The following is an 18,911-nucleotide window of genomic DNA, read 5'->3' on the forward strand; positions in this document are numbered from 1 at the left end:
AAAAAAAAAATCACAAAATCAAAATCAAAGTAAAATAATAAAATAAAAGGGCATTAATAACAAAAGTAATAAAAAATAAAATTATAGCCACAATAATTAAAGCCCGTACACTACATCAGATTTTAATCAGATTGAATCAGAACTTATGTCTTCACCGTTTAATGACCACACTAACTGCCCTGCTTTGTCACTAACAGAACAGAATAGCGTAACGTCATTGCGTTCAAGGATAACTGTGCTAGCAGGTTGAACATCAAATGACTGCAGTGCTGTCGGAAAATCATACAATATATCGTGCGATTATTTTGTATTATTAAATCTTTTCACACATTAATCCAAACTTTTGCGCTAATAAATGCAAAAAATTAATTTTTCCCCGCCAATCATAATTTACGTGGCATAGATGTCGCCCGGAGATGTCGTGTCGTGCATATTCACAGTGTAATGTCTGCCAGCAACTCTATGTGAGATATATTATTAATTTAACTTCGTTTTATTATTTAAAGGTTTAATTATTCTTAAAATATGCTATTTTAATTGAAGAGCAGCAAAGTTGTATATTTTTGTAATATTTATTCAATTAATTGACCTTTATGATTATTAGTACGTACCAGTAAGTTAAATCAAAGCAAAGTGTCATTATTCACCTTTTACTGTTTACATACGTTAATCCATAGCCATATCTAATTATTTCCGAGCTCCATCATCATTGGAACATGCTTAAAACAGTTGTTAAAATTTACAGCTCGCGTTGTTATGGATACCTAATTGCATATTTGCATGTATATTATATATTTAATAATTCACAAATATTAAAATGATTTTAGAACAACTTTAGATGCTTACCATACATTCACATTTTACTGAAAGTCAGAACGAACTTTGGTAAAAAAGTTTTCATTATCATTTAAATAATCAATGCAGTCACTCCACTATTTATCTATCGATATGCAAATTAGTGTAAATCTTTGTTCTATTTTCGACATCATAAATGATCAAACAAATAAGTAAGACTCAACGATCACTCATCAGATACCTTCACTTGTTTCAGAAATTGTAGCTGTGATTTTATTGTACTTTTTTTGTACATTTTCAAGGGGTAAATTGTGATATTGCTTTTAATTTCTTCACAGTACGCATTTGAATCTTCAAATAAGGATTTATTTACTAGCAGTCACGTGACCACATCTAACGTAACATCGATTTTGAATTAGTGTGAATTATCAGCTTTTATATATAGTTTAATGTGGTTTAAAATATTATTTTTATGACAACAGTTAGTGTGAATTTTAATTTATTAAAACCGCTACTACATCCTTAATCCATTCTTGTTGTGTGGAGACATTAGCATCTTGGATTATTCTTAGGTTTGGAAATGTAAATGTAAATGATTCTATTCAACTGCCACCTACCATCACAAAAGTGCACTCGTGAATACTATTAACTATTGTGTGTAAACAATGAGCAATTGACAAATTTGTATCTTCAATTTAATTCGAGCTTCGTATATCTTGGCACTACCTACGAGGCGCTAACTTGCCAGTCTGGCTACCTCTCATTAACTACAGTATAGCGCTTTACCTTGCACTGCCAATGATGCTGTATCAGGACCAATTTTTGCACTCTGACCGGAAGCTGTTACACGGCATTCATATATCCCAGTGTCTTGAATGTCTGCGTTTACAATTTGTAGATTATATTCTCCATTATCTTGGTTCCCAGTAATTGAAAACCTGTTATCACCATTGGTGATCGTGGCGTCGCTGCTAATGTCCTCACCATTCTTTGTCCAGATGACAATGCCTTCTTTATCGCTGACGACACATTCCAATACAGCTGAGTTACCAGCCAGTACAGTAATGTCACTTGGAATCGTATGGAACCTTTGAGGATCTGTTGGATAATAATAATGAAAGAAGACATGATTTTTTCACGAAATATGCCATGAGATATTGAAATAGACAACTGAAATTCTTTGAAAACATCCTAATAACAGAAAAAAATGGACAGAAATGGAAACAAAAAGTGAAGTTCATTGACGATCTGAAGAGGTGGACAAGAACATCTCTGCAAATTATATTTCGATTCATTATACATACCTGTCACTGTCAAAGAAGCTTGTCCGGAGATGATCGCGCTATCACCACCTCCATGTGCTACACTACATTGGTAGTTCTTGGCATCATTATGCTCAACATCCATAATTTGTAAATCGAAAGCTTCTCCGTCAGAAGAGGTACTGTAAATAATTGAATAATCACGATTGGTTGTGTCCACTGGACTTCCATTTTGCAACCACGTGAGATGGCCTTTTCTTTCAGCAACCGTGCAGTGGAATATCACAAGGCCTTCGACCATAACCGATTGGTCAATGGGCGTGACCGTGAAATGTTGAGCTGCGAGAACTGTAGAAAAAATGATTCAAACCCGTTTCAAAAGTTAAAACAATGAGTTCAAATCATCTGAAATATGTTAAATGTAAATTATCAAAATTTTACCAGCGTTTTAAAACATTATATTTGTAAAACATAAATTCAAAGTCGTTCTTGTTTGCGTGTTCTAGAACTTTTTATATAGGGTTGGGAATGCAACTACGTAATTGTTTAAAACATAACTGAAAAATGTGAGTTTGTAGTGTTTTATATAAGGCAATTTTATAACACAAAATAACTAAACCGCGGATAAAATACAACTGAACTGTTTGTTTAGCAGCTATTATACAGTTATAATTTCCTTTAGCATGCTCTTTATTTCGTAATGAGAATGTTCATGAACAGCATAATCGTGATTTCAAATTTTTTGTTCCATTGTGTGAAACAGGGTTTTACAAAATCATACAGTTTGAAAATGAAATATCTCCACCACATCGACTTACATACTTCCACAAATTACAGCTAAAATCTAAATTAAAGATCTGATATTTACCAATTAATAAAAAACCGAAACATTAGAAAATATTAGAAACTCACTTGGTCGTCATTAGCAATGGACCCTGATTGCTGGACATCTTTTTGTCTGTATGAGTATATGTATGCGTGTGTCTGTCAGTTTGTCTGTTCCACTGATGTCTCAAGAACCATACATCGTTTTTTGAATGAAACTTGGTACATAGATGAAATTATATTAATTACCTAATTTGCATAATGATTAGTAAATTTTCGGCTTTTCCACTGATAACGCAAGTACTAATCATATTTCAATGAAACTTGGTACATGTACATATATGTCATAGGACACTGCACAGACCTGATAGTTTCTAGGGTAATATCAGTAAATATTAATTTAAATATTAATTACCTAATTTGCATAACGAATTAATTTTCAGCTTTTGATATTTTAAGTAGTAAGCATTACATTTCAATGAAACTTTGTACATAGCTCATCAACGACTATGCAGAAATTAATTGTTTTGGGATAAATATGTGTTCATATTAAACACCTAATTTATATAATTAGTTAATTTTCGGCTTTTCCACTGATATCTCAAGTACTAATCATCACATTTAATCAATTAATTTTCGGCTATTCCACTGATATCTCAAGTACTAATCATCACATTCAATGAAAATTGGTACATAGATCCTCTAGGACTATGCAAAGGCCTGATTAGTTTTGGGATAAATTATTGTGCATATTAATAACTTAATGTGTTAATAATATATTTCTAAACTATGCAGAGAGCCAAGTAGTTTTCGGTATATATTTCGCATATTAATCACCTAGTTTGCATAATTAATAAATTTTCAACTTTTACACTGATATTTCAAGTAATAATCATCACATTTCAATTAAACTTTGTATATAGATGCTCTAGGACACTGCACAGACCAGATTAATTTTGGGTTGAAATCTGTACATATCAACTACCTAATTTGCATAATTAACCAATTTTAAGCTTTCACACTGATACATAAAGTACTAATTATTCCATTTCACTGTAACTTGGTACAAATATGCTCTAGGACAATGTACAAATCTGATTAGTTTTGGGTTAAAATCTGTTCATTTTAATTTCCTGATTTGCAGAATGGATACCGCCTAGAATTGTGTGTGTCAAATTTAATTACGCGAAAATAAAAGTTAAATAAATTCCATATACATGGGAAAACTAAACTATATAAAACTAAATTAAAAAAATTGAATAATGTTAATATTTTCACGAGTTCTAAACAAATAGCATGCGGAGACTTGCCACACTTTTAACTTGATAATAATTAGGTTATTCGTTAATTTTTCATGCGATTCATGAGCATCTATTTCACCGCCTACCCTTAGTACTTTCCTGACGATCGCGTGATATTACATTGTTTTAAGCGGTTTTAAATGACTTTCAAGTATGCTAGTTATTTAGAGACTACTCTTATTCGATTAATGCATAATATTATCATCGAAACACAGAAAACAACAGCACACACTTTTTATGCTAAAGCGCTTGTCAGTTGTTCCAGGATATTCATAGGCTTCGTTGAATTTTTGCAAACACTGAATAGTCGGCCCTGATAGTCATTCTTTATCAACATAGATGAAGTTTATAATAAGCAACACGTAGGCGTGGCATGGTCGACAAAAAACTATACTCGTCATCACTTTTCACTTCGTTGCGACTGGGAAGTGATGTAATAAAAAGAATGATAGGAATTGTTAATTTATCAACCTACTTACCTAAGTTACAAACTAAAACAGAGTATATAACGCATTTAACACTCGTCGCAAACATCGTTGTTCCGTCACCTGGAAAGAGACATGCAACACAAATGATACACTTTAATAAATATGAATAGCATATTAACATATCGAAATAATACGTCACACGGAACAACTATTGTAACGTATCTGAAAGTACGGACATCATGTCGCGATACACGGCGTGCAACGTGACCTTTGACATAACAAGTCGTTGGATTACACGGATGGTCGTGTTATTACTGAAATAATATACGATCCGTTAAAAAACTCTCTCGATATGTCTTGTATCGATATGTGTATAGTAATTATCGTGTTATGATTGACAGACAATCACATGATTCTTACGGGCTGTCAAACATGATGTCTTGGCATAGGTGAAAATCAAACAATATCAATGCAAGCATCATGAATGTGGAGGTTGACCGAATTATTATATTGGAGTTAATTTATTGTTTTAAGATGAGTTGTACTGTGTAGATAGCCACACTCTGTAACATTATATTACCGACCTAGAAATATGATTTCATTCTAGAAGGTTGATGAATACAGTTTGATACATCTGGGTTGGTTCTAATTGGAACGCATGGGAGTGTTAACACGAGAGCACGTACTTTTGCCCACGTCAGCATATGACAAACTACGAATACTACTTTTTTATTTTTTAAACATATATGTTCTGGCACATTGTTTCATTTTTTCAAGTGTTAATAAAACGGGATGAATTGTTCTAACTGAATTGGTTATGTACTACTCCATAGGGTCAATCAAGGCGATTGTTTATTTGGGGTTTGGCTATGATAAATGCATGTTGTTAATCACTTGCACAGCGTATGTTTACAGAACCCCTAGTTGTTCATTTACTAGCTGATAACACTAATCATCAGTGTATATCGTTCACATTCTGTATGTGTGTAATATATTAGCATTGTCAATTTCTTTAAATCAAGTTTATTTCACTACAGCTTTCGCGCCTGCATTTCCGACGAGTGCTGTGGTGAAATAGACATAATTTACTTTCTATTGACTAGAAAGCTACATATCCAAAGGTCAGTTTGGCTTTATCGCCTACTACGTGAATTTCCGTCTACGATTACATAATCCTTATGGGATTACTAGTTCTATTTCACTAAGAATAAGCGAAACGTGAAGTTCTTGAAATTTGGGACATAATTGTGAAATGGTGGTGTACACAATTCAATTCGCAAAATTTAGAAGATGTTACTAATTTCTAAATTGAACTATTCTCTGACTGAAGTCATTCTAACATTGCGTTACGGGACGTCTTTATTTATCCAGTGTTGAGGAACTGTGATTTATCTTACTATACACTGGTGCGTTTTAACACAGGACAGGAAATTGTACTCAAGATACTGAGTACAATAGAGTATGGTGATAAATTGCAACATCATATAACGAGCCTGTATGCAGAACACAGGTGTGAATATTTTGGTGAGTGTTAACAATACACTCATTTCGGTTTCGTACGTGTTTCTAGGATGGGCTGATCAGTTCCAGCATGAATTTGTCATTTTCGTAAAAATAGCTACAACGACGCCAGTTACTGAGCCACATGTAACAAAATTGGTTGAATTTGCCGTCATCGTCAACTCTAAATATCGTGCGATCATGGACGTATTGAGTACTAGTGTGACCCGGAATGAGTCTTATTTCCGTTCCATTTATAGTTGTACGTTGCTTTATTTTCGAAGTACGCTCTGTATCATCACACACACACACACACTCGGAACAGTGAACAACACTAAACGCAGTGTTAAGTTCATATCAAACAACTGGGGATATTTCTGGCTCTTTGCAGTGACGTTTCAAATTCGCGAACACGATTTTCATTGTCGTCGTTGAACCTGTAACATGGTAATGAGCAACGTTTTAGGACCTGTGTAAATATTTGTGAAGATTGCATCATGTTTAATTGCATCCACGTCACGTGACATTGATTGTCAGCAGTTAATTATTCATTTTTAGCAGCGCGTCGGATTTCCGGTTCATGTTGTTGATTTTTTCAACAAACTCTCAATCTTTACTCTATTTATTGTCATAAATACAACATCAGTGAATCAGTGTGTAATATTATTAAAGCGGGGGAGTCGTCACCTGCGCATGCGTCAGATGGGCATAGCATGTCATAGTTTACAAACAAGCGTCTACCCATGAGCCTTTGCGTTTTAGTGTGTGTTGTTATCGTCGCCTGAGACTCGATTCTCGCGCGTGCGCAGGTGACGACCCTGCCGCTTTAATAGCCACATACAGGCAGTTTGTTACTCTGTAATCGATCTATAAATTGAAGGAAACATGATTTTACTGGAGCTTTGCTGGAGCTGTTTAATACAGTTTTTACTTGCAAGGAAATAATCCCTGTTGTTCAGAAGCCTATATATATTATGTGATTTTCTAAAAAAATATCACGTTAATATGACAAAATGGTCCGAACCCCAACTTATTACTTGCGTACGCGCACAGCTCCTTAGCACGTATTAAGAAGTCAAAAACTCTAAGTACAGGTTAAATCTGATTCTTTTTACTTTCACCATGGAAGATATTACCTTCCATGCTCTCACATATGACCTTGTTTAGCAATGAGCAATCTCTTCACAAAATATCAGCAAAATATTATCACTTTAATGCATGAATTAATTTTGTTTTGAATTATATTTAATATTTTTTATCACCAAACATGTACCATCAGCGTACACCGAGTTCGTTGAACGTTGTCTAGACAGTACACCGAGTTCGTTGTATTTTGACATACCAGACAACATAGTGATTCGGTCGACTCACCCTCTAGACAATTCCATTCCATGGAAAATTCCGTCGAGTGTTTAGAATTCTGACCCAGAGGTGAGTTGCAACAGTCTGTTCAATCTCTGTGTCCACGTTATTTCAATCCAGGGTTATTGTATCTTTGTAATACGGTATACATTGTATATAACAGACTCACACCATGCTAAACTTTAGTATTAACGGTACTTTTAATAAATATAACTTAATCTCAAATAACATAAATAAGCAATTGAGAAATGCACAAGTACCAATCCAACTGAACCAGTTTGAACTCCTAATTGTACAAATAAATCGGGCAAGGCTCCATCCACTTGAAATAATTACAATATGACATATGAACTAATAATTCATTCATGAAAAATAATGCCACAAAAAACAGTTGACGACATAAAATAATTTCCATGCCAGTCAAAATAAAGAAAGATACAGTTGGCTGAACTGTAGGCGTGTTTGTCTGTAATGGCCGGAACTCAAAATGAAAAGGAACCCCGAACACATGGTGAAGCTAGCATTTACACCAAAGTACACTGACTAGAATACTGTGGTAGTAATGCGCATAGGTGGATCTACCACAGTCCAGACGAATTCACTTTATTCTGGGGGTGGAATTATGATACCATAAAACTGAGTTCAACACGTATAACAATCAGTTATAATGAAAGTCGTTGCCGTTATGGCATGAAACTTGGCAACCCTTTCTTGTTCACCATTCTATATTCGACACTGTATCCTGAAGCTAATTACATATGACCTACTAAGTGGGTTCAGGCCTGACCCCCCCCCCCCCAGGACGATCCTGCTTGTTTCACGAGTCCAAATTATAAAGTGAAACCACATACTTTACAGTGGAGGGTCTATGGTGAAACCAGATAACTTATCATTTTAACTTCTTGAGGTAGAAAATATCAATTCATTAGACATTACACATGACTACTTGGTAAAATTCTTGGAAATGATAGCTTCCACTTTAAGAGAATAACTAATAGAAATACTATAATTAATATGGTAAGAATTAGAATTATCAATGTCACCACGAATTCAATGTACCAGTCATTTCCATTTGGCATACCTGTGAATACAAACAAACAAACAACAGGGACCTGTAAATACATAAATACAAGTTTGCAATTATGTTCAATGATATATTTAATGACGTAGTTTCATGTAGAGCAGGGTGTGGTCACTCTTTTACAATACCTGTTCTAAACTTGGAGGTACAATAATCTTGCTCTCAGTCATTTGATTCAGTAATGTATTATGGCTATCAGTGTTTCCTTGTTTTCTATCGTTGCGTCTTCGTGGAATGTAAATATCCTTCACGAATTATGACATTGTATTGCATTGAAACATGATTTAAACTCTACTCACTGGTAACTTTCAATGGTCCAATTACACACGTATGTGATTGGTTAAATGTTGAATGTTTGGACGTACAAGTGAATGTTGCACCATTGATTTCGTTGCTTATGTTGACATGCAGTGATAGTGTTGATTCATCTATATGAATGCCGTCTTGGTTGTTTCCATTTTTGTCCCATTGTAAAGTTGCTGGAGGGTCACCACCTTTAGATATACAGGTCAGTAGCACCGTATCTCCCTCGATGACGTAATTACTGGATATTGTGCATTGCGGATATATACTTTCTGGTGGGATGGGGTCTGCCAGAAAATAGAAAACCGATATTTATTTTCGTTGTTATGTGAATAAGTAATAATGACGCTCAGTACATGAGTACTTGTGTATGTTTTTACTCAATTTATGAACAATGTGTTTGTTGAAGGCTGTCCATCAAACCTATTGTCGTTGTAGTTTCATAGTTTCAAAGTGAATGGAAAAATATTATGTTTACCCGCAATTTGTAGTCGAATATCTTTTGATGAGACCAATGGCAGTCTGTCCACATACGATGACAGTAAACAATAGTATATCCCAGCGTCGTGTTTACTGACTCTGTCGATATTCAAGTAATATTCACCAATGGATTGGTCACCTCCAATGAAGTACCTAAAATGTATTTAATGTGATCATAGTGGTTATTGCAATTTGTGAAGGTCATAGTGGAATTATGTTTATCAATAACATATTTGGGTTCGGAAAAGAATGGTGAAATGAAGAAATATAATCACATGCTATAAATCATTGCACTATTAAAAATATGTACCGATAAAACATATATCCAATTTTAACTTAAACCTAAACATACCTCGAGAATTCATGTTCGTTATCTTTCATGACAGTATCACTACTGATCACATGACCATCTCTAATCCACTGAATGGTACCCAGCTTATTTTGAATGCTGCATTCCATGATGATATGCTCTCCAACTTTGGCGTATTTCTCTGCCTCCTTTGAGAACAGTTTTATTTCAGTCCGTGAACCTGTGATTAAATGTGTATGTATGTAAACAATTGGGCGTTTTATGTGGTGTACTTTGTATTTGGCAATGTGGAAATGTTATTCAATGCAAAACCTAATGTAAATTAACTGCAATTATTTGATTATCAAATAGCAAAACGTTTAGGCTAAACTTTAAGATATTCTCACATCTCGTTAGTGTCAAATGTAATGACAATGACGAGTTTTCGCCAGAACATTGTCTTCCACATTTTCTGGCCACCGATTGCATTCATACCGTGTAAATAAATGCATTTTATGGGACAGACCAAACAAAGACTTACAATAAAAACGGATGGGATAGTGACACGTGATCATATTTGCTGTGCCGTGGGTTACATCACGTCACATCGTTTTGAGTTCGAGTAGATTGGTGAGTCTACAGACATTGAAGTTCACATTTAAATAATAAAAACGGTACAACTTACTGTCTACTTCAATTGGTCCAACCTGACATGCCTCTTTGATATGAAGTGTTGGATGTGTTGATTCACAGGTGAATACTGACCCCTGTAGGTGCTCTGTTATGGTCAGGAATAGACCAACTCGGATTGCTGTGCTGGTTTCTAGGGTGATACCTTCTCGCACGTCACCGCCATCTTGAATCCAACGTAATATTGCTGCTGGTTCGTCTCGTTCAGTCTCACACACTAAGATTAGATTTTCTCCAAGTATAAGTGTACTTACTGTACTTGGTGCACATGTTGGAGCCCTAAAAAGAACTAAAATATGTTTTCCGATTATCTTTCTTGTTCACAATTTCGAAATCTAAATTTCGATGATATGAATCAATGCGGAGACACAATCGACATGACAGTTCTTTAAATATACGTTACATATCCATATATATTGTACACTTAGGTGTTGTTATTCTAATGTCCTTCTAATAAATTATGTATCTATCAATCATTGACTACAGATAGCGAGAGATGAATTATTACAAATAAAAATGCAACTTCGCAATGGCAAATTGTGTGAATGGAAGCTAAACGTGCTTACGTTGGGTGGCGTTTTCAGATGAGTGTTCTGTGGTACTCTCAATTGTTCGTTCGGTTGAACGTTCGGTGACACTTTCGGTCGAGAGTTCAGTGTGGCGTTCGGTGGCACGTACAATTGTAACTTCGATGCTACTTTCGATCGGCCATACAACTGGATGTTCATTTAGATGTAAAGTTTGATAGTCAGTGCCACGTGTGGTTGAATGGTCGGTGGTACTCCTGATTGGTCGTTCAGTTGGAAGTTCAGTGGGGTGTTCGAAAACTGTCAGAACAGCAGTATCACTGGTTATTTCCGGAAGACCATTGGCGGATGTCACTGAACACACGTAATTACCAGCATGCTCTTGTCTCACCGACTCAATCTTCAAATTGTAATCAACTGATGGAATCGGACTATTTATGGTGTACCCGGATGTAGATGTTGAAATTGTAGAATCAGAACTTATGTCTTCACCGTTCAATGACCATACTAACTGTCCTGCTTTGTTACTGACAGAACAGAATATCGTGACGTCACTGCCTTCCAGGGCATCAGTGCTAGCAGGTTGAATAACAAATGACTGGAGCTCTGTCAAAAAATCACACAATTTAGTCGAAACATAATCACACAATTTGTCTTTGCGGAACTGGTCTGATGCGAATACAGCTCAGCCAAACATAACGCCTGTTGCATGAAAGTTTTATTTTGTAAAGACACACATAAAATTGCCAAGACTTTAGGTTAGGTCAAAATAACCTAAATGCCTAATTAACAAGCTAGAAAAATAAGATTATATTTTTGTGATTATATTTGCATAAGCTATATTCAAATTATGCAATATCAATAAATCACAAAGGTTTTTCTGCCGTTTTCGGAGATAGGAAAACAATATAAACACGTTCCAAATTAAATCAAACTGTTCGTGGCCGTGATGGTTGTTCAGATGAACGAATCTATTTATCCATACCTTTCTAATAATTCAAAATGAATGTAAATTATTATTTCATATGAACACTACTCTAAATTAATAGGAGCAACAACTCATTTTGATCGCCATACACCTTATCGTTGGTTATTAAGTATCACGTGTACATTTATGTGAATCCCAAGAACCCAAAGAACATCATCTTACCTTGAACTCTCAATAATGCTGGGATAGGTCCAATTTGAGCACTGGTACCGGAAGCTGTCACACGACAAGCGTATGTCCCAGCGTCTTGAGTGTCTGCGTTTACAATTTGTAGATTATATTCTCCATTGTTTTGGTTCCCAGTAATTGAAAACCTGTTATCACCATTGGTGATCGTGGCGTCGCTGCTAATGTCAACTCCGTCCTTTGACCAAATGACAGTGCCTTCTTTATCGCTGATTGCACATTCCACTACAGCTGAGTTGCCAACCAATATAGTAGCGTCACTTGGAGTTCTGGAGAAGCTTTGGGGAACGCTGTCTGTTGAGAATTATAAGTAATGGTTCTTCAATTGTTTACGCGTGATATGTTTTATTAACCTTTGGTAATCGGTATATAAATATTTACTAATTAATTTTCGACAGGAGTCTTAATAACATATAATTTCCTCAAACGATTATAGTCAGTCTGGGGCAGCTGCAATAGTTCAGACAGTTGTCATAAAAGTGGACTTAAGTGACTTATTACGAGTTGGAAAAAGAAGAAAGGAAAGGCAAAGCTAATTCGTTACCCTTCCAGTTTTCGGTATTCAAATTATTTCTGTTCAATTTATTTATTGTTAAATATTTCGATTCATTGCACATACCAGTCACTGTCAATGAAACTTGTGTAGATATGACGCCACTGTCACCACCTCCCTGTGTCACCGTACATTGGTAGTTCTTGGCATCATCATGCCCAACGTTCGAAATTTGTAAATTGAAAGCTTCGCCTTCAGTTGAGATACTATACACAATTGAATAGTCAGCATTAGATGTGCTCATTGCTGTGTCAAAATTCAGCGGACTCCCATCTTGTAACCACGTGAGATAACCTTTTTTCTCAGCAATTGTGCAATGGAATGTAACAGTGTCTCCGACCACAGCCGATTGGTCGATGGGTGTGACCGTGAAATGTTGGGCAGCAAAAACTGAAACACAAACAAATCAAAAAAGTCATGCATGAACAACAAAATATGTGAAGTGTATTCAGGTGACATATTCCTCCCTCATTGACATTGAACACGGTGTTGGGTTAAACCAATAAACCAAACTTTGACCATGATGTAACATAGTTGAAAGTTGGTTGGTTTTATCGTGGCTTTAGCATGCATGCACGTTGAAACAATCCGTTTTCACTGGGACGTTAATCATCACAAAATCTGTCATATATATAGTTGGCAATAGTCGGTAGCCGTCACAATCTGTCGAGGTATTTTGTCTGGTTAGAATCACAAATACATCTAGTGATACTACTACCATTCTTTAACCTAAGGGTCATTGGGCTTCAATTGGATTCATTCCATCACAAAACACATTTATGACCCGTAATTTGCGGCGGTGATGAATAGATAACGCCTACTCATGCCTTTTGTGCCAGTACTCTTAAGTACTTCCCGGTCTGGGATTTAAATAACAAAACAGCACATGTGCATAATGGATATTCTAAATAAGTATTCGCGATCCTAGCGACTAAGCGTTTGTAAATATGTCACGAAAATCGTTCTAAGCGGCATTATTGTTTTAGCAAAAATTAATATAGATTATAATTTTACCTGTATTCTAATTGCAAAACAACTACATAACAATCAAACAGATTTGTCAATGTGCACGCTGTCAACATCCTTTATTTCATGTTTTTGTCATATTATCTCAAACCCTGCAAATGGAAGTGTGCACGGAATCATGGGAAGAAGCGGTGTGCATTGTCATAACTGTCATAAAGGTGATTGACAGGTCATACTTGTTTTCAACTCTGGAAGGACAGTGGGTTCTCCCAGGTGTGCTTGTAATTTACATAAAGAAGGATGTTTACAACTTTGGAAGGAAAATCGGAATCTACCAGGTGTGCTGTTATTTGAATAACAAAGGATGTTTATGATCTACTGAGTTGCCTACGTGACACAGCTGCTAGCAAGATCACATTCTGATTGGTTTATGTGGAAACCCGGGTGGTAACACTGAATCATGCCTATGAATTGGACAGACGAAGGACAGTTTGGGTCCATCATCAGTTTGGGTACTCCAGTGTGTTCTGCTACGATATAGTGTGACAAGTGATACAGGCTACAACCATCATTCTGTGTGACTTGTATGAACTGCTCTGCGATCTCCTGCTTTTGACGATGCCCTCCAGAATACCAGCGTTCCTCTACATGCAAGACTCCCGTATTTCTTCGTTGTTGTGTTGCAGAAGCCATTGACTGTCGTCCATTAAAGGGGAGCAGAGGTGTGGCTTGTGACACTCTGGACATGAAATTTGAGATCTATGAATGAATTCTGTCAATAAAAATAACTTGTATGTGCTGCGAAATGTCTTAAATATTGGGTATAAAACGGGCTGTGAAGTAGACGACAAACTTCCGCTTTGCCTGGCGTTATTTCGCCTCTAGAGGGCCAGTAAAATTATGTCATCAGTGAACACTGATAATTGAACCCATTCATTCTAGTACGTCAATCCCACAGAAATGCTACTGTGAAAGGCCTTGTTAACTTGCAACTTAAAAGTTGTAACATGGCGAGGTGTTGTGTTATGAATGCCATAACGATTCATGTTAAGTTTCTCGAAATCCCAAATAAAAAAATCACGTTGTTGGTTGCGGGAAATCGGCAGAAGAACTAACCTGAAAGTGAAGACACATACAGCGTTCTGGCTATAGTAAACAGTGAGTAAATAAATATTGTACGAGTTAAAAACTGAATAAGAAATACGCTAATATCACTTGAACTGCAGTACTCATTTCGCCCAACTTCCCACTTTTAATCGACAGCTTATCGCTTAATTTCCGACCGGAAAACGACTGCATTTTTATCGTAATTTTTCTCTTGTTGTCTCATTGCAAACACCGACCGGTCGCCCAAACATTGGTCACTGGCACAGGAGTGATCGAAATAGTGGTTTTGAGTGATACAGTTTGGGGATACAACTGGTACTAACTATTTTAAAATTCCGAACTACTCTTCAAATCTACACCACATTGTATCGTTCGCGGAGGAAACATCATCAGTGTCCAATATTAAATAACTGAGTTTGCGTAATTATTATGAAAGCGATATATTACAATGTTGAAATTTTTAGAGCAGTACAATATTGTAAACAACTTGAAATTTGCGTAATTAGAAAAGCAGCGCACTAAGTAAACGACCTTAAAATATACAAGTTTGCGTACAGCACATCGCGTCAAAACTAATAACAATTTTACAAGATCGACGCGCGGAGCGTGAAAGAAAAAGATTGCTAAGGTAACGCGCCTGTTCAGTGCGTGACTTGGGGGGTCAAACTTCGGTCAACACACACTGGATGTCAGCATCGCCGCGCAGTAAGTTACGCAATTGCGTCCCAAAATGATGTCGTTGATCACTCGGTCTCTATTATAAACTAGTTTCCAAGATTTTGTGCAGACAAATTTATTTAACTTTGTGGCAATATGATCTTTTTAATTTCCCAATCCTTTCTGTTCATTCATGGTCTTGACAACAAGTGTGAATTGCTGTGCGAGCCTTTCGTTCCCGACCGCGGTTAGACGGCGTCATGAAATCCATGCATAAAAGGCGGGCGACCTGCGGCCGTTTAATTTCCTACTCTCCCCTAAGCTAGCCGTTGGTGAGAATGGTTATTAATATATTACCCGATGTACATTGAAAATCGGACAGTCATAGCGCAATTGTGTTGAAACATTTTTGGGGCAGTAAGTAACGTCAGAATATTGTTTAAAATAAAATATTCCATGGCAATCAAATCTAGGCCAAAGGGTCAAATTGCGTGCATATAATTATAGATAGTTAAAAACTAAATATATTTGAATTTTTGACGGCTATTCAACGTTTTTGCGAACCATAATAAAAAAAGGTATGTGTATACAATAGCTATATCGCTGAGATATGGAATTTGTTACAATATTGTACCGGCTCTAATATTGAACACATATAAAGTTGCGTTCGCGAACGATACAAAGTGGTATAGATTTGAAGAGCCGTTCAGAATTTATAATAGTTAACACTCGTTGTGTCCCCAAACATTTTGACCACTTCTGTGCCAGTGACAAAAAACATTAAAAAGTAGGAAGTTGGGCGAAATGAGTACTGTAGTTCAAGTGATGTAAGCATATTTCTAACTAGTACAATATTAATTCACTCACTGTTTACTATAGCCAGAACGCTGTACGTGTCTTCTCTTTCAGGATAGTTCTTCTGCCGATTTCTCGCAACTAACAACATGATTTTTTATTTGGGATTTCGAGAAACTTAACATGAATCGTTATGGCATTCATAACACAACACCTCGCCATGTTACAACTTTTGAGTTGTCAGTTAACAAGGCCTTTCATAGTAGCATTTCTATGGGATTGACGTACTAGAATGAATGGGTTCAATTATCAGTGTTCACTGATGACATCATTGACTGGCCCTCTAGAGGCGAAATGACGCCAGGCAAAGCGGAAGTTTGTCGTCTGCTTCACAGCCCGTTTTATACCAGATATTTGGGGCATTTCGCAGCACATACACGTTGTTTTTATTGACAGAATTCATCCATAGATCTCAAATGTCATGTACAGAGTGACAAAAGCCACACCTCTGCTCCTCTTTAATACATCCTGGAACTGTGAGTTATCACCAATGCACACTTCCCTAAGCAATCCCCTATTTTAGTGACTTTATTCATTGTATTTTTCTGTGCTTATTTCTTGTAATTATTTTGAGAGGTATTAAAGCCAGGAGCTTTAACTCGATATGTTGGTGTATGTGTATATCATTTCCAGTACTATTGTCTTGTCTACCCCATTCTAGCGGTGAAAAAAACCCTGTCCAGTGTGAGTTTTGTGGGCGGCCCTCTCAATTGCGATAAGCAGGCCTTACACTGTGACACACGCCATTAATTACACCCATATACGTCACTTTGAGGTCACAAACGAGCGTGGTGTCAAAACGGAAGTACGGTTGACGGGGTTTTCAATAATCTCAAGTAAATGCTCAAGATTTGCCAAACATATACATTGCGTAGATACTGTTTACATTAAGTAAGTTGGTGTGAACAACAACAATGTCTAATCATCTGTGCTGATAATTGGAAAATGGTGATTGTAGAAGTTGTATTCATCAACTTACCTAAGTTACAAACAAAAGCAGAGTATATAACAAAAATAACGTTCCAACTTGTCTGTGTCATCATTAATCGTTCTGAGAAACAAACATAAATCAAATATGCACAATATATGTTGCGACTGTTCTGCGTGTACAGACATCATTCTATAATAGATACGCATGACTAATCCAACGTATCGCTACCTATCAGTATGTATAGATGTATCCATTGTGTAACAGTCCCATGATTGTGACGTGCGTTTGTACAATATCGTAATGTTGACGTGCATTACGACGATTTATATACTCGGGGGCGGAGCTACGTCTTAAGACATTCCACGTCGCTAAGACGCGCACCACTGTACCACGTATTTCTACGGGTTCTGCGCGCGCTGCTGAGGAACACCGAGCGAAGAGCCGGTGAAAATTAGAGAAAACAGTAACTTGTTACACTGTTCAGGGGAGTCTCAACAACCATCCCAAAGTACCGTTTTCTGAAAGTGTTCAGCCTTTGTTTTCACAGTGATGGTTACCAAGCGGTGAAAATGCACGGATGTCCGCCCCGAGTATAGCATTATTATGATATTATCCTTGTCAAGGGTTCAAATAAAACGCGCTTCCTTTCGTGTGGAGCGTACTTTGTCTCAAATCTAGGCCAATACGCAATTATTTCATGTAATATTTATAAACACAGGTAAAAGTGATAGATAAACTCGTTTTGCAAAGATATACAGTAATGACTAGACTGGCGCAGTCGGGGCGATTAATTTAATTTTGTAGTTCAAATAAAATACAAAAATTCGCGAAATGGAGGTGTTAGCGCGAAATCACCTGTAACTGTGTTCGCACTAACACCTCCATTTCGCGATTTTTTTTTTCATTTAAACTACAAAAACAAATTAATCGCCCCGACTGCGCCAGTCTAAGTAATGACCTGTCGTAGGGGCATCTTATTAGTGGTCGATTGAACGTAAGGATATACAGAGCATGGCATAGAAATATGACAGAACTATCATGTGGTAATATTATGTAGTTCATTCAAGGATGTTACCAAGTTCACGTGCTGGTGTCAAATCGTATCACCAATGTTATTGCCTACCTATGTTACCGAGTGACGGATCTAGGGGGGGGGGGGTTCTTGGGGTCCGGGAACCCCCCCCCCCCGACAAATTTATTCAATTTGTTTTTGTATAATATAAAAAAAATCATTATTTTAGTCTGCCGATTTTAAAGCTTGGACCTCCCCCCCCTCCCATAACAAAATCCTGTATCCGCCCCTGATACCGCTGATGTTCCAGGGGTGAATTGTGTCGACTATATGCACTCAATGACAGGACAAGACAGTTAAATCATGGACGTACTAATGGTTAAATGAAGGAAACACACTTCCTGATAAGTCTTGTAAACTTTAACTTTGAACGAGACTGTGTCATGTGATATACCTATGACATGCATTTTCAGGAAAGAAACCACTTATTACTTACTTTAATGTGAAGCTCCGTATACTGCGATTTCTGATGTACTAATCCAAGACTTTTAATGCTGCAATGTGACTGTTAAACTGTTCACCAACACCGTTTCCTTATAGTGTATCTGACTGTTAAACTGTTCACCAACACTGTTTCCTTATAGTGTATGTCATTTCCCGCATTCTGACTATTCTATTGTCACGTATGTCACGGTCGAGTTATTTTATTTTTACAACGGATGCTGTTAATTGATGACAATCAATTGATTGTGGGTCGTATCTTACGAGATGTCGTGACTGTTGAATATTCTATTTGATATACTGAGTAGCTGA

General features: G+C 36.6%; 2 protein-coding genes and 1 long non-coding RNA gene across 3 annotated transcripts; all 3 read right to left on the reverse strand.

The window, feature by feature from the left end:
• Positions 1-126: 126 nt before the first annotated feature.
• LOC146746142 (myosin-binding protein C, cardiac-type-like) lies at positions 127-4,714 on the reverse strand. Its single transcript, XM_085499009.1, has 4 exons — positions 4,663-4,714; positions 2,100-2,405; positions 1,582-1,893; positions 127-269 (listed from the first exon to the last, which is right to left on the reverse strand). The coding sequence occupies exons 2-4, from the start codon at positions 2,356-2,358 to the stop codon at positions 127-129; spliced, it is 714 nt and encodes a 237-aa protein (XP_085355135.1). The 5' UTR covers positions 2,359-2,405; positions 4,663-4,714.
• Positions 4,715-7,654: 2,940 nt separating this feature from the next.
• LOC144359864 (uncharacterized) lies at positions 7,655-12,814 on the reverse strand. The gene is made up of 8 exons (XM_078012815.2): positions 12,637-12,814; positions 11,994-12,311; positions 10,883-11,449; positions 10,312-10,605; positions 9,690-9,867; positions 9,336-9,490; positions 8,854-9,144; positions 7,655-8,554 (listed from the first exon to the last, which is right to left on the reverse strand). Exons 1-8 carry the CDS (start codon positions 12,812-12,814, stop codon positions 8,406-8,408), a joined length of 2,130 nt encoding a protein of 709 aa, XP_077868941.2. The 3' UTR covers positions 7,655-8,405.
• A 10-nt stretch (positions 12,815-12,824) lies between these two features.
• Positions 12,825-18,686, reverse strand: LOC146746143 (uncharacterized). Its single transcript, XR_014929590.1, has 3 exons — positions 18,595-18,686; positions 17,135-17,206; positions 12,825-12,960 (listed from the first exon to the last, which is right to left on the reverse strand). It is a non-coding gene; the product is annotated as an uncharacterized LOC146746143 (long non-coding RNA).
• Between the last annotated feature and the right edge of the window lie 225 nt (positions 18,687-18,911).

The sequence above is a fragment of the Saccoglossus kowalevskii genome, chromosome 5 (assembly GCF_978046115.1).
Source record: "Saccoglossus kowalevskii chromosome 5, keSacKowa6.1, whole genome shotgun sequence".
Classification (NCBI taxonomy): Eukaryota; Metazoa; Hemichordata; class Enteropneusta; family Harrimaniidae; genus Saccoglossus; species Saccoglossus kowalevskii.